The sequence below is a fragment of the Rhinolophus hipposideros genome, assembly GCF_964194185.1.
Source record: "Rhinolophus hipposideros genome assembly, chromosome: 2".
Lineage (NCBI taxonomy): Eukaryota > Metazoa > Chordata > Mammalia > Chiroptera > Rhinolophidae > Rhinolophus > Rhinolophus hipposideros.
In genome coordinates this window covers 62715525-62730718 of record NC_138048.1, presented here as the reverse complement: position 1 = coordinate 62730718, position 15194 = coordinate 62715525, and the positions used below count along the sequence as shown (strand labels likewise).

At 39.6% G+C, this 15194-nt stretch overlaps 1 protein-coding gene across 5 annotated transcripts in view; it reads right to left on the bottom strand.

Annotated features, from left to right (window-relative positions):
* Positions 1 to 15194, bottom strand: part of MCF2L2 (MCF.2 cell line derived transforming sequence-like 2) — a 213038-nt gene that overhangs the window by 136266 nt on the left and 61578 nt on the right. For all 5 annotated transcript variants that reach the window (XR_013995248.1, XM_081078213.1, XM_081078216.1 and 2 more), the window contains exons 4-6: positions 13137 to 13227; positions 10664 to 10783; positions 4489 to 4605 (exon numbers count right to left, since the gene is read on the bottom strand). Coding sequence is in view for 4 of the 5 variants with exons in the window: in XM_081078213.1 (XP_080934339.1) it covers positions 4489 to 4605; positions 10664 to 10783; positions 13137 to 13227 (328 nt within the window). In the remaining variant the exon portion in view is untranslated. The remainder of the gene's footprint in view (positions 1 to 4488; positions 4606 to 10663; positions 10784 to 13136; positions 13228 to 15194) is intronic.

Below are 15194 nucleotides of genomic sequence, written 5' to 3'. Positions count from 1 at the left end.
GCATTGTTCATGATCCTAAGGAGACCTAAGATTAAATCTGACCCAGGATTAACACGGAAAAATGCTAAACAGGGTAGTGCCACCCACCCCTCTCTAATAAACCTTTCTTTCTCTCCTAGCCCTACACTGTACTCTATCCTCCCCATCCCTGCACACACACAGGCTTTCTGGCATCTCTAAGAAGCCTGTCAAATGTGGCTGAGAGGATATGACACTGAGGAAAATGATGAAAGCAGTGATTAAGTCAGTAGTGACCTTTAACAGTCATTTCTGTCACACATGGGGAGAGGTCGGGGACCACTTCCTCTCTTCTCCTTTACAAAAATTGACCTTGTTCTGTGTTCGCTTCCACTTAAGGACCCTGCTCTGCCAATGGGTCAGTGACTTTGCAGCTAACATCCTTGTGAGATACCTGTATTTTAGCAGAGTGCTTTAGGAAACATGTGGCCTAGCCTAGAAAAAGTGACAGTGATCATCAGAAGGTGAATGGCTTTTCAGAGTCCCCAAATCATTCCACTCAGCCAGATTGGCATGGCCTCACCCACTTCCTTCTGCTTCTGAGACAATTTTAGCCCTGGAGGGCCAGCGCAATATTACATGCATCTCTGTTCCCCCAGGGCATGGAACTAGCCTGGCACAGAGGTAGGTGGCCCATAAACGCTGAATGAATAGTAGGAGCAAAGAGGCCCAACCTAATTTTCATTTGGGACAGTTACTTCTGTTCCTGCATCATCAGAGAACATTTCTAAAAATCCAAACACACATCATAAAGAATGTGCCAGATCTGTGGTGGCCTTTCTTTATGCCAGAGGCAAGAGCTCAGGTAGGCATAATAAGGCTTCCAGAGCATGGCACACTTCCTCTTACCGTCTAAACCTGGTTTTCTCTACACCATTTTCATACTTGAAACATTGCTGTGGGTGGAGTCTCCCCTATTAGCACAAGTACTGATAAAGCCACAATCTTTTATTTTCTAAAGTTTTTTATTTTTCAATTATAATTGGTTGACAGATAATATTATATTAGTTTCAGGTGTACCACACAGTGATTAGACATTTATATGCCTTAGGAAGTGATCATCATGATAAGTCTAGTACCCATCTAACACCACACATAATTATTACAATGTTATTTATTGACTATATTTCTTAGGCTGTACTTTACATCCCTGTGACTATTTTTATAACTGCCAATTTGTGCTCCTTAATCCCTTCCCCATTTCACCCTTCCCCTCCACCCTCCTCTCATCTTGCCACCATCAATTTGTTCTCTGTATCTGTGAGTTTGTTTTGACAAAGCAACAATCTTGAATATCACAGTATTTTAGGCCTGGAAAGGCAGACAAACACTAACTTGTACAAAAATAGTTCTTTGAAGTATACCAGTGTTATTAGTTTCACATAATCTAACATCCATGTAAGATACTTTCAACTGCATTCACTAATAGCCTATGATAAATAACAAATAGAAATCCAATTTATCAGAGAATTATAAGAAAATATGAGGTTATTCAGTATTTAGCTTTACATGTACTATCTCTTATGATGCATCTCAATTAGGTGTTATTCTTATCACTCCCTCACATCCTGTAGATGAGGAAACTGATGCACATTGCGGTTAAGTAACTTCCGCAAAGTCATACCAAAAATAAGTGGCAGACCTGGAATTGCTCCCGGGGGATCTGGCTCAGGGCTGGCTCTCTTAAGCACTCTGCTACATCATCTCTTGGCAGCAAAACTACGCTTAATAAAACTAGATTTAAATCTAGATCAATAAAAGATCTTGGCTTTGAGTGCTGAAGACTTAAATTAGGGTCCTGATTCTAATTGTCTCTAACTGTGTGATGGTGGGTAAGGTATATAATGCCTCTGAGTCCCAGTGTTCTCATTTGAAATACAGGGATAATGCTTGCTCTGTTTTTGCAGGGTTTTTCTGAGGACCAAAAGGAATAGCAAATGTGAAAGGATCTCGGACACAGTAAAGTACCACACACGGGTAATAACAATAACAGTAATAACTCAGTGAGTCAAGTGTGAGTCCTGCAAATATTATCCTGGAAGTAGAGGAAAGCCAGAGACTTCCTATGGAGGGGCCTACTAAAAAATTAACTTGATTCCATGTGTGTGAGTAGTGAATAATCACCTTGGAAGTGGCACAGAGCACCTTATCCTGATGGGGTGATGAAAAAGAGCTTGGCCTTAGTCTTGGCTATGCCCCTACTTGACTATAGGCCGTGGATAAGTCACCTGTGCACTTTGAAAGTCAGTTTCCTTATCTGTAAAATAAGGTGATTGAAATAAATGATCTTTAAGGTTCTTTTCAGTTCTAATTTTGTAGGAGCCTCAAAGATCTGACACCCAGAAAGCACACTGCTACCAAAAAAAAAAGGTCTATACATTCACAAGATGTAAGAGAATGTATATATGTGAATATATATGTGAATATATATTTCTATATTCACATATTTAATCTGTGAATATATATTTCTAATTATATGTGTATATGCAAAATATATACATAAAACATGCAAAAGATACACAAAGAGTATCTCTGATGTTTCAACACTAGTTGTATTTTTTAAAGTTTACAATAATATGTATAACACACGCACAAACACAAACCGTGTGCACCTGTCAGCTCATGTCAAGTCTTTAATCAATTTCATGACCGTAATCTTCTTAACTTCTCTAAGTTCTGAAAGAACTATTTTTGTCTTTGGTGTCAAATTCCATTAGTTTTCTTCTTTATTTGTTGCAAATGTGTGCTATTTCAAAAAGTAAAAAAGATCTGAGACAACTTGAAAAACATGAACAACATAATAAAATAAAGGACTGGAAGAGAAATCAGAGCAAAAGGTAGAGTTGGCTAGCCCACTATGGCTGGTGGGATAGTAAATTCTTTTGATTTTTTTAAGGCAATGTATTAAAAATCTTGCAAACAAAGAAAGAAAGCCTAGAAGTACTCCAGGTTCCATGTTTTATACTCGTGTGATTTAAAGAAATGCATCCTGGAATGACCCCCATCACACTCATGTATGATATTCTGCATTAGCTTCCCTCTGTAACTTTCAGGTTTAAGCTTATTTAGAATTATATGCTTGTGAAGAATTTCACATTCCATTTTTGTTGTTGCTTGTTTTTTTAAATAAAATTCTCTTGGAATCACCATTATTATGGTAAAACTGATGAGAAGTTTAAAGGGTTCTTGCCCTATTCATGGGAACTTCCTCTAGGTTTTAGGAAGGGACATGCCTTCTTTGAAATTACATGTCATACAAGGAAGTGAGGGATTAGAATCTGTTGCTTTGAAATTGTGTTACTAGAAATCTACTTTTGTTTAACTCTAAAATTTCCTTTTATTTCTTAAAAGTCAGAAAACAATATGCTCTAAAACAAAGTGTATTCTCCTACCTAATTAAATGTAGTTCAGGTATCGGGCAACATTTTCCAAAGTGACCAGACACAGAGAGGTATGCTGTGGGGACAGAGCCCCAGAGAGCAGTTTCCAGGCTCTCGGCCTCACATAGAAAAGTTCTGGCTCAGGTAGTAAATGGCCATCAACTGTGATTGGATGGCCATCAGCTGTGGCTAGTTGGCCGTCAGCTGTAACCAGTGAACCATTGGCCACTAATATAACTGCCGTGGCTACGCTAGCAGAAAGGGGGGGGCTAGCAAGAAGATGGTGGCTGAGCTAGCAAAAGCGGATTGCAGAGAGGCGGATGCTGCCAGCGAGAATATAGTGATATGACTCTTACTTATGGCTCCATGGGTGTTCCTTTTTGGCCTCACCATGTCCTGCGTTCTTATGTGGGGAGCGGGAGCTGAGACCCCGCCGGATGCCCTGCACGACATATGCTGACACCACAAGTTGTCGTCAGAGTGGTGAAGGGAGCTTCTGATTTTGCTTAGAAAATCCTCATTTTTTTCAAGGGTATGGGGTTTAGGAGAGCAGGGAAAGGGGAGCGACAACTTTATATAGTAACACTTATTATCTGCTGAGTTTCTACTTCACTTTTTCCTCAACATTACTGACACTTCCAGTTTAGCATCTTAACCACCAATCTGAGTAAGTGGGAAAAGTAAAATATTATGTGTCAGGTGCTTTCACAGCTTTCAATCTGTCTATATACATTAGAATCATCTGGGGAGTTTTGTGGAAAACTAATGACTAAGACCCATCCCAACTCAAGTAAATTAATTTCACTGAGGTATAGTAGGGTATTAGCATTTTGAAAATTCCCCAGATGCACTCTAAGTGAAATCCCCAAACCCCCATGCCAGAAGATGAGATAAGGTGAAGACAGTCAGCAGGAAAAACTCTAGCCTCTTCCCTTCGCTCTATTTCTCCCCCCGCCTGTGACTTGGAAAACCCAACCTTCCCGATGTTAGCTGGCCATGGGCAAAGACCGCCCAACAGTTGATCTGAAACTCCCCTGTCTTGTGTTAAACAAAGAGAGACGATGAAAAGGGCATACACGTTGGTACTCACAGTTCGATGATTTATCCACTGGCTGTGGCGATATTCCAAAGTTCCCCCTAAGTCCTCTGTCAGTTGGCTTTTGTCAATGTAGCCGTGAAGGTCAGAGACAGAATTTAACACAACGATCTAGGAGGGGAAACAAATAAGTATATTCTTCACCGGTAATTAAATAATAGTTCATCTAGAGTCTACTGTTATTGATGTAGTACTTCAACTTTGCCTTCTCTGGAATATGTCTTCAAAATGATTACTACAGCCAGCAGAGGAACATTTTAACGTCCCTGTGGGGACAAAGCCCCAAAAAGCAGTTTCCAGGTTCTCGGCCTCACAATAGAAAGGTGCTGGCTCGGGTAGTAAATGGCCATCAACTGTGATCAGATGGCCAGCAGCTGTGGCTAGTTGGCTGTCAGCTGTAACCCGTAGGCCATTGGCCACTAATATAACGGCTGTGGCTACGCTAGCAGAAAGAAATGGGGGCTAGCAAGAAGATGGTGGCTGGCAAGCGCGGACTGCTGTTAGGCAGATTATGTAGATCCTGCTTCCTGTGTCTCCAGCCCAGCCGCCAGCAAGAATATATTGGTTTGACTTCCCTATCTATGGCTCCGTGGGTGTTCCTTTTTGGCCTTACCGTGTCCTGCGTTCTTATGTGGGGAGCGGGACCAGAGACCCCACCTGCACGACAGTCCCTTTCCGTTTCCCCGCTTTGAGAGAATACCAAAGTGTGGAATATCTGTGACAAAATGGTAACCTAGAACAGGAAGCTCAGTCCTAAGCTACTTAAAAGTCAGGTCTTGCTTGAGGTGAATTTCTGTTCAAAGTTCCCAGGCTAAGGTATCATCGTCAGCCAACAAAATCAAGTGCTATACTGAGACCTAAATGTCTGAGGTGAGACGCCCAATAAAGGATGGACTGGTGAATATAAAAATAAAATTAGAATACCGGGACCTACTGAGGAGTATGTATGAAAAACATCACTACCTTGATGCAACCTCCCCCCCCATGAAGAATGTTGATGTGCCCCCACTTTATCTTTGAAGGTAATAGGGATGGGTTTTCATAAATTAGCCATTCTGCTGTTGAACACACCCATGCTGGTCAACGAATGCCCACACATCCAGAGGAAGACAACACATTCCCAGTTGCCCTTTATTACTCAGCTGCAGTGGCCCTGACGAGGGCAGGATCCTGGCTCTCTGTCCCAGACACTATATCACACTCCTTACTCACCCCTAACCGGGAGCAAGGACTGTCACTCCGATCTCTGAAAGACCTCCCCCTGAAGCCTTTAACAACTGATCTTATATTCCTTCACTTCTTGTTGATTATTTCAAAAATTGATTTTTGGTCAGAGAACATAAGAATACAGGCTTTCTTCTATTGTTATACAGAATTAGTCAAGTGATAAATCCACTTTGGAGTGAAAAGAATATAAGTTATGGCCCAGAGTCTACAGGTGGAAACCAAACTGATTTATGCATGCAATAAATACATATTGAACTTATAACAAATGCCAGACTCTGAGGGGTAAAGTAGTAAGCATGACAGGCCCTGCCTTCAAGGAACTGAGGTTTTAATGGGATTTGATTACCACAAATCACTATGTTCACTTCATCAGACCCTATGCCTTTCTCCTTCATTTCTGAAAAAGAGTTTGGAAATTTATAAAATTATTGTTATGTGAAAAAGAATAAAAACAACAACCCTGAATCTATCTATGCCTTTCTCTCCTAATAATTTCAAACCACTTTGGGGAGTTTCAAAAAGATTTTTAGTCTTTCTAAAATTAGAAATTATAGGACATGTAACAAGAAATCAAGTGAAAAATGGATTTTTTTCTGGAAATATTAGTTGCTATGGTAACACTCGGAATTTTTTTTAAATACCATTATGCAACATCATATTGGGCCGAAGCAATTCTGCCCCACAGCCTGGAGTTTCAGAAACCTATCCTGCCAGGCTGCACATCTTCTGTTCCACTTAACTGAACAAGAGAGGGAGGTGTGCTTTCCACACTTGCCAGGACTCTGCTTTCTCATCTTTTCCGTGGAAACCCCAATAAAGGTTAAGGCCTTTCCTTTCATCCCGCTTCTGCCTCCTGGCCAAAACCTGGTGCTTCCTCTGTGGGCCTGCATGGCATGAGGTGACCGCCCTCGCTGGGACCTGTGCGTATGATAAACTTTGCCCTTCAAACCTCATTCTCATTTCCTCCTGTGGCAGCACCAGCTTTACCACACCACATCCAACATGTACATTCTTACAACAGCTGTTATAGATTAGGAATATCTTACTTTTTTCCTTTTCAGTATATGTGTATGTTATCTATAACTGCTTAAAGCTGTCCTTTCAAGGAGATATGTAATGTTTTAATTATGAGTTTCCTGTATTCTGTCATAAACTCCATTTTAAGAAACCAGTTTGCACGTCCATAGCCTCTTTAGGGATTTTTACCAGATTTTCTTAGCCACTTCACATAACAATTTGGACAGGCTGCTATGAGTACAGCTGTTCCAGAATAGATAAGTGCCATCAATAAGCACTCCGAATGCTTTGCTATTTCAAAGCCCCCTCTCCTTGGGTAAAGGTGCAGCGAAGCTATAACTTAACTACAATTACATCCTGGTCTACCTGATTCTTCCAAGAGTCATGAAAAATGAACTCCTTTCCCCTCAATCTGTGACAATGTAACTATTATCTAACTAAAAATGAGCAAGGAGATGTTATAACAAGAGAGGACAGGGAGCTACAAAGTAAAGTGCTGATATCCCAACGATGTTTTTAAAACAAAGTAAGGAAGGCAAACCAACAGTTTGAACTGTCATTTAAAAGGCAAAATATGTTTTGAAGTTTGACTACATCAAGCTTGGCTACCTAGGACTCTGCTTTCTGTGACACATCTGAGCTATGAGGGGAGTGCAACCTTCCCTGTAAGGTAGTTCGTAGAATAAACTTTTTGCATTAAAAAATACTCTGCTAAATGTGCCAATAGTTTGGGTGACAGAGTTTTCTAAAACATTGATTTTAGTTTAAAATTAAAAGTATGATGGAAGACTTGAAACCATAAAACTCCCAGAAGAAAATATAGGAAGTAAACTCTCAGACATTACCCTTAATAACATTTTTACTGATATATCTCCTTGGGCAAGGGAAACAAAAGAAAAAATAAACAAATGGGTCTACATCAAACTAAACAGTTTTTTCACAGCAAAAGATAACATCAACAAAACAAAAAGACATCCTACTGAATGGGAGAAGATATTTGCCAATGAAACATCTGATAAGGGGTTAATATCTAAACTTTATATATATATAAAAAAACTCGTACAACTCAACACCAAAAAACCAAATAATCCAATTAAAAAATGGGCAGAGGACATGAAGAGACATTTCTCCAAAGAGGACATACTTTGGAGTCTGTTGGCTCCAAAGATGGCCAACAGACACATGAAAACATGTTCAACATCACTAATCATCAGAGAAATACAAATAAAAGCCACAGTGAGATACCGCCTCACTCCAGTCAGAATGGCTATCATCAATAAATCAACAAACAACAAGTGTTGGTGAGGATGTGGAGAAAATGGATCCTCGTGCACTGTTGGTGGGGTTGTAAATTGGTGCAGCCACTATGGAAAACAGTATGGAGTTTCCTCAAAAAATTGAAACTGAACTACCTTATGACCCAGCAACTCCACTCCTGGGTATTTATCCAAAGAAATCCAAAACACTAATTCAAAAAATATATATGCACCCCCGTATTTACTGCAGCACTATTCACAATAGCCAAGATATGGAGACAACTGAAATGTCCATCAATAGACGATTGGATAAGAGACTGTGGTATATTTACACAATGGAGTATTACTCTGCAATAAAAAAGAATGAAATCTTATGATTTGCAACAACGTGGATGGACCCAGAGGACATTATGCTAAGTGAAATAAGTCAGACTGAGAAAGACAAATACCATATAGTCTCAGTTATATATGGAATCTAAAGAACAGAATAAACGAACGAGTAAAACAAAAATAGACTCATAGTTACAAAAAATAAACTGATGGTTGCTAAATGGCAAGGGGTTTGGGTGGTGGGTGAGAAAGTGAAAGGATTAGAAAATACAAATTGGTGGTCACAAAATAGTCATGGGGATGTGAAATACAGTATGGGGAATATAATCAATAATGTTGTAAGGACTATGTAGGATGTCAGATGGGTACTGGACTTATCGAGGGGATCCCTTCATAGATCATACATTACAAATGCCTAACCACTGTGCTATACACCTTGAAGCTGATATAAAATAAAATTGAATGTCAACTATAATTAAATACATATGTGTGTGTGTGTGTGTGTGTGTGTGTGTGTGTGTGTGTGTGTGTAATGTTCACAGTATGTAAAGTCCAGCATAGGGAATATAGTCAATGGTATTGTAATCGCTATGTACGGTATCAAGGGATAGTAGACTTGGTGGGGTTATTGATTTGTGAGGAGTATAAATGTCTAAACATTATGTTGTTTTGTACACTTGAAACTAACAAAAAATGTATTTTTAAAAAGTACGATGGGTAGGAAATTACCATATTACCGTGAATAGAAGTAGCTAAAGGTATAGCATTAAGATAAAGTCAATGTTCATTCTCTCCTTAGTATAGATGCATCACGTGAGAAACAGGGCATGAATCACATATGTATCTACATAGATAACAGCACTTGGAAAGGTGTGTTTTATACACAACCAGGGAAACACATACGACATTTAGTCAAATGTTCAGTTCAAACTCCAAAGCCCTTGCAGTGACAAGAAGCAACTGACTAGTCTTCATTTCTGAAGGGGAAGAAAGCTTATGAATATTATGACAAATTCATTAACTTCTTGTAAGTCATCATCTCTTCCCCATAATAATTGCTACTCAACTCAGGAAAACAATAAGAAATTCATGGCTTACATTTCCCTTAAACTCTCAAATATTTTAAAATAAGTATTTAAAGTGGAGTGAGAAATCCATTTTGAGTCTGGTTAATACCCAAAGTATAGGGAAAGTATTTCAATAATTTGATTATTAATATAAAATGGAACCAAAAGAGGGAAAATAAGAGTAAAAAGTAAAGAGAAAAAAATGAGACAAATCCCTTGTCCAAGATGGTCAGTTATCACTGAAATGGGTTAAATATTTTCCCAGAGCAGTTTCAATTAAAGTGGGTTTTTTCTGTTTGCTTTGAACAGATAATATGTGTAGGTGGTACCAAATCCAAACAGAAAAAGAATCTATCTCAATAGAAAAATAGTCTTCTTCTTGTAAAGAATATCATTGTATATGTACAATGTGCACACATGTGAGAGAATCCATAGAGTAACTTGTATAGGTAGGTCAAAGAGTGTACATTTTAATTTTTGATAAGCACTGCCAATTATTCCTTCATATAGGTCATTATCAACTTCATCCCTATTGGCAAAGTATGAAGGCGCCTGTTTCCCCCACATCTCTTCCAAAGTTATAGGTAAAATTTTTAATCTTGTCATTTTAATTTGTTTTCCTTTTATGAGTATTGCAATATTGGTTTTTATTTTTACTCAACAATTGCCTATATTTATGTCACCCCCAAATTTTATTTTTTATTTTTTTTAAGGAGGTCACAGCTCACAGTGGGCCATGCAGGGATCGAACCGGCAACCTTGGTGTTATTGGTACCACGCTCTAACCAACTGAGCTAACCGGCCTCCCCGTCACCCCCATGTTTTAGATTCTTATTTCCTTTCACCCGTAGTACTACAATTTCTATTCCTCTTTCAATCTCTTTCTACAGTCTTGAACAACACCTTCAGATTTGTATAACTCCAGTACCACTTACCCAAGTCACTCCCTGACTCAAAAACCTTCATTTTATCCCCATTGTCTACTGAATAAAATCCACACCCTTTATCCTTATATTTAAGACCTATTCCACGTTTCCTACCTTTTCTTTCAAAAGATAATCTTGTATGTATTCCAACAAAGAGCTTCCCCCATGGACTTCACGTAAAGTGTTTACTTCCTGCCGCCAGGTCCTTACACGTGCTGTTCTCTTTGCCCAGATGTCCTCCTCTCCCTCTCTACCTGTGGAGTTCTACCTTCTTAGAAACCCAGCTCCATGCCATCTTTTGTACATGCCCTAACCAAATGGAGACAAGATGAAAGGTCATGCTTACCGGCACTTTCATTTTAAATTCATCTCGATAGTATTTAATGCCAATGTCAGTGATTGTCCGCTGGATAAAGCGAGATGGACGAAGGATGAATATGAGCTGCAAGTTTCCTGGAAATGCCACCTGGAAGGATCACGAAAAGTGTCAAGGCAAATATCACATCCATTGGTCTCCGCTTGTCCAAGACCACAGCTGACAAAGTTAAAGTAGACACCATGAATGCCAAAGAATTGGAATATATTTCACAGGATTTCAGAGCTGAAAGAGATCTTGGAAATCAGATAATCCAAACCCCTTCTTAAAAACCAAACCAAATCAAAACAGACACCAAAAAAAGTTTCTGATTATAAAAATAAGTCATACTCATTATTTTTAAAAATTGGGTAATTAATAAAAGTATACATAGAAAAAGAAAACTACTCATGAGCTCAACCATTTTGAATATTTTAATCTAATTACCTATAGGTTATTTTCTCTGCTTAAATATTTTTATCATGGTTAAACTCATATTGTAGAAAAGTTTTGTAACATGCCATTTCACTTAATATTAATACCATGAGCTTCTATTCTTGTTATTAAAAATTGTTTGTAAATATTATTTTTCATGGGTGCACAATTTATTTAACTATACCTTATTGCTACTGATTTAGGCTTTTCCACATTTTTGCTATTATAAATAACAGTGAAATGAACATCTTTATCCACATTTGGGAACATTTGCTCTGGCACAGCTTCCTAGGAGAATTACTGAGCCAAAGACGTAGTATTTTAGTGGCTATTGATGTATATTATTGCTAAGCTGCTTTCAGAAAGTTGCTCTCATCTTGAGGCGAGGTCCTAAGAAATGAGATAACTCAGATTTATGTAATGACTTAGTGACAAAGTTGGAAATACATGTCCATTGCATGTGGTTTTCCATTCTTCCAGTGGTTCCCAAAAGCAACCTCTTGAGGTGCTTGTTAGAAAAAAACTCTGGTCTTTGCCCTGAAATGTTCTGATTCATTAGGACTGGGATGAAATCCAGGTATTTGTATTTTCAACAAGCACATGAAGAGATTCTGATTGGTAGCCCGGTTTGGGGATCCTGCACTAGAGTATCTTTTAGGCACAAAGTGACCAGTGCCATTCTTGAACAAATTCGGTTCAAGAATTAGATGAGTCAAGTATTGTCTATGGACCTGGGACCTCAGAACCCTCTTGAGGCCAGACCTCTGGATAAGTCATGGGCATTGTCAAGTGTCCAAATCCTTAGGGCATCAACCATCATTGTAGTTATCCCCCAAATAAATCCTGTAACCCAAACCAAACCAAACCAAAGGGACAAAACAATCCATGCACAAAGGAAGGGAGACTTATCTTCTCCCCTCTTCAAAATGCAAGGTCCTAAACAGAAGAACCTTCTATTTTGTTATGTCATGACAGGACAAGTGTGTATCTGGCTGAGGCTCTAAACCAATCTGAGAGAGACTCTGTCTACGTGCATATCTGTGGGTATGACTGCCTCTGTAAGTAGGCATAGGTGAGACATCAAATGTCACTCTCCCGTCCCAACCTCTCCACACACATTACCTGCCTACCATGTCCCATTTTCTTCAGCCAGTCCCAACTGCCTCAGGACGCCTATGCTTTGGTGGAAATCCTGGTGTGGCTTGCCCTGAGGTGTCCCTGCCTGCTGATTCCCTAATCTGAGGTCCCTACAGAGAAGGACACATATACTTGCTGAAAGGCAACAAATAGGGATCAAAATCAGACTAGTGAGATAGAAAGGGAAGCCCCACGAAGATTTACTACCAAGAAGAAGTTAATGCCAAAAGCAAGCACACCTCCAATAAAGCTACTTAAATACCATTTTGTCTGGTTTATCCAAGTGTCTTTGTAATAGGTGAAAAAATAATTTGAATACTGAAATGAAAACTCTCTTAAACTGAGTGACCCCAAAGCAAACTCTATGACAAGGATTTAGGTATAAAGTATTTATTGAGGAGGTGATCCCAGGAAACACAGTGAGGAGTTGGGACAGTTAGGGTGAGAGTGAGACAGTGATGGCTGGAGAACTAATGTGTCAATGAGGGGGTACTGCTGCTGGCAAGAAGGGCTGGGACTCTCTGAGATATTAGGAACATACCTCAGGATTGTCCCAATGGAGCTGGGGTATTTACCTACCAACTCCCATGACTCCATAGTTGCAGGTCACGCCCGCAACATTAACTTCCCAGCATTCTCTATCTGCACCTCTTCAGTGACCAGAGAAATCAATAAAGTGGAGAGACTCAGGAAGCCTTTGACATGCTCAGGAATTCTCTGCAGTGACCTCCGGGTGGCAGAGGGGGTACAGATGTAACGCAACAGCCTCTGCTACAAAGACTTGCCCAACTTTTAACATCAAATAGTCACCTTTTTCTTGTGACTTTGATATAAAATAACTGAATACAAATTTGAACTACTTGTATAGAAAAGCACAAAAGTAAATATTTACAGCTATTCGTGTCAAGGATGCTTTTATGGAGCTCCACTTGTCCCTCCGTCTGTCGATAACAATGATGAATCCAATGCTGGCAGCCTCCACACTGCAAAGAAAAAAAAAAGTGGTCAGTATCAGAGACCAGGTGAGACACACGGGTTCTGGGTGGCTTCCTCAAAGAACACATGCGACAGCCTCCGTGGCACTCCAGGCTCATATGTAAACACCTTGCACTGCAAAAGGGAATAACTGAGTCTGACTTCCCTGACAAAGGAACCCGCTTCTTTGCCTTATCTCACTCTGGAAGCCTTAACAACACAGAAATATTTAGTGTCTCAAATCCTCTCAAGGCCTCTGTTTCTGGCTGGCAAATGCATGAGATACTCAAGAGCACACATGCTCATCCCAGAGGAAGATGTGTTAGTTGGGCACCACATGTCCCAGTGCAGGCAGAGGACCTCAGGGCTGAGTTCTGCCATCTTTCCACTCCCAAGACTGACATTCATGAAAATATCAATATCCTTCCCCAGGAGTCATTCTGAGGTGCTCAGAATTAACACATGTCAGTGGGAAAAATACTCCCTTCCAGTGCCTGGTCATAAATGCCCAGCAAATCATGTGCATGAGAAGACATCATTAATCTTCATTAAAACCAAAAGGAAGCTGTCTGATCGCCTCTTAAGTCCTCACAAAATTCTCATAAAATCCTTTTAAACCAAAGTCCTAAAAGGGAAAACTTTTTCTTTTCTCTTTCTTTGGGAAGAAGTATGGTATAAAGAAAAGAGCAAGGGCTTTGGAGCCTGGTTCAAATCCTAGTTCTGCCATTTACCAGTGCTAACAATGGAGAGATCACCTAACCACTCTAAAGTTCAGTTTTCTTATCTGTAAAATGAGAACAATACCACCAATAGTGAAGCTGGAAAAGCACGTTTTCTGAAGCCAGACTGCCAAGGTTTGAAATACAAATTCTACCATTTATAGATTGTGCATTTTGGAGGGAACAGTGGATTAGTCTCTATAATTTCTCAGACTACTCATCTGTAAAGCAGAAACAATAATAGTACCTACCAACAGGGTTGAAGTGAGAATGAAATGGGTATGTAAAATATTACATGAGATGTACGAAATGCTCAGAACAATGCCTGGCACTTGGTAACACCGTATAAGTACTATTATTTCTTATGTGCTTTTTATGGAGATTAAAAGAGATCAAGTATACAATAAGTATGTGGCCTATGATAAACCTTCAATAACGCTCTGATATTGGTAAAACGGGATCTTGACTCTAAACATGATCTCTATGTGAATAAGGCAGAAGATCTAAGCAAAATCTGCAAGAAAACATAAGTAGCTGATCTGAAATAAACCTTATAAGGCCAACCCATTCATTATCACAGCCCCATATCCATCCAGGTTCTCTCACTAGGAACATTTCCAGGCAATGGTGCAAGGAGAGGGGGGTCTCACTAGGTGGAAGAGGCAGAGATTGGAGATTATGAATGGAAAAGTGGCCAGGATTTGAGGGGGGGTGACTGTCAAGAAGGGAAGGCTCAGAGAGGGAACCCCAGAAGTCTTCAATGGAAATTTCACTTTAATGCTTGGTCAATTCTTGGGCCCCACATGTTTAGGTGAGAATCTAGGAGGCTGGCAGAGAACAGCAACTGCATGTGTGAGAACTGATGAGAATTATAAATCTTTCATAGTTCTGCGGAGAGACAAGTGGTGTTTAGGCCCAGCCAGAAGTGACAGACTTTGATGAACCCCTTGGACATTCAGATAAAACTCTATAAAGGCCACATTCCAGGGTAGGTGAAATACCATAGGAGTTGACAAAGGACTAAGGTTATACGCTAAGAACAAAATAGAAATGGGAGTTGCCCTAAGAAAACGTAAGTCCAGTCCTCAGAAAGATCAAGGTGATCCACCAGCAATTTAATTGTAGGGCATAACAAAACTCAATACTATTTGTAAATAAATAAGCCTCTACAACATATCATCCACTATATCCAGCATAAAATTAAAAATTAATAGAAATGCAAAAAATCAGGAAAAGTAAACAACAAACAAGAGATA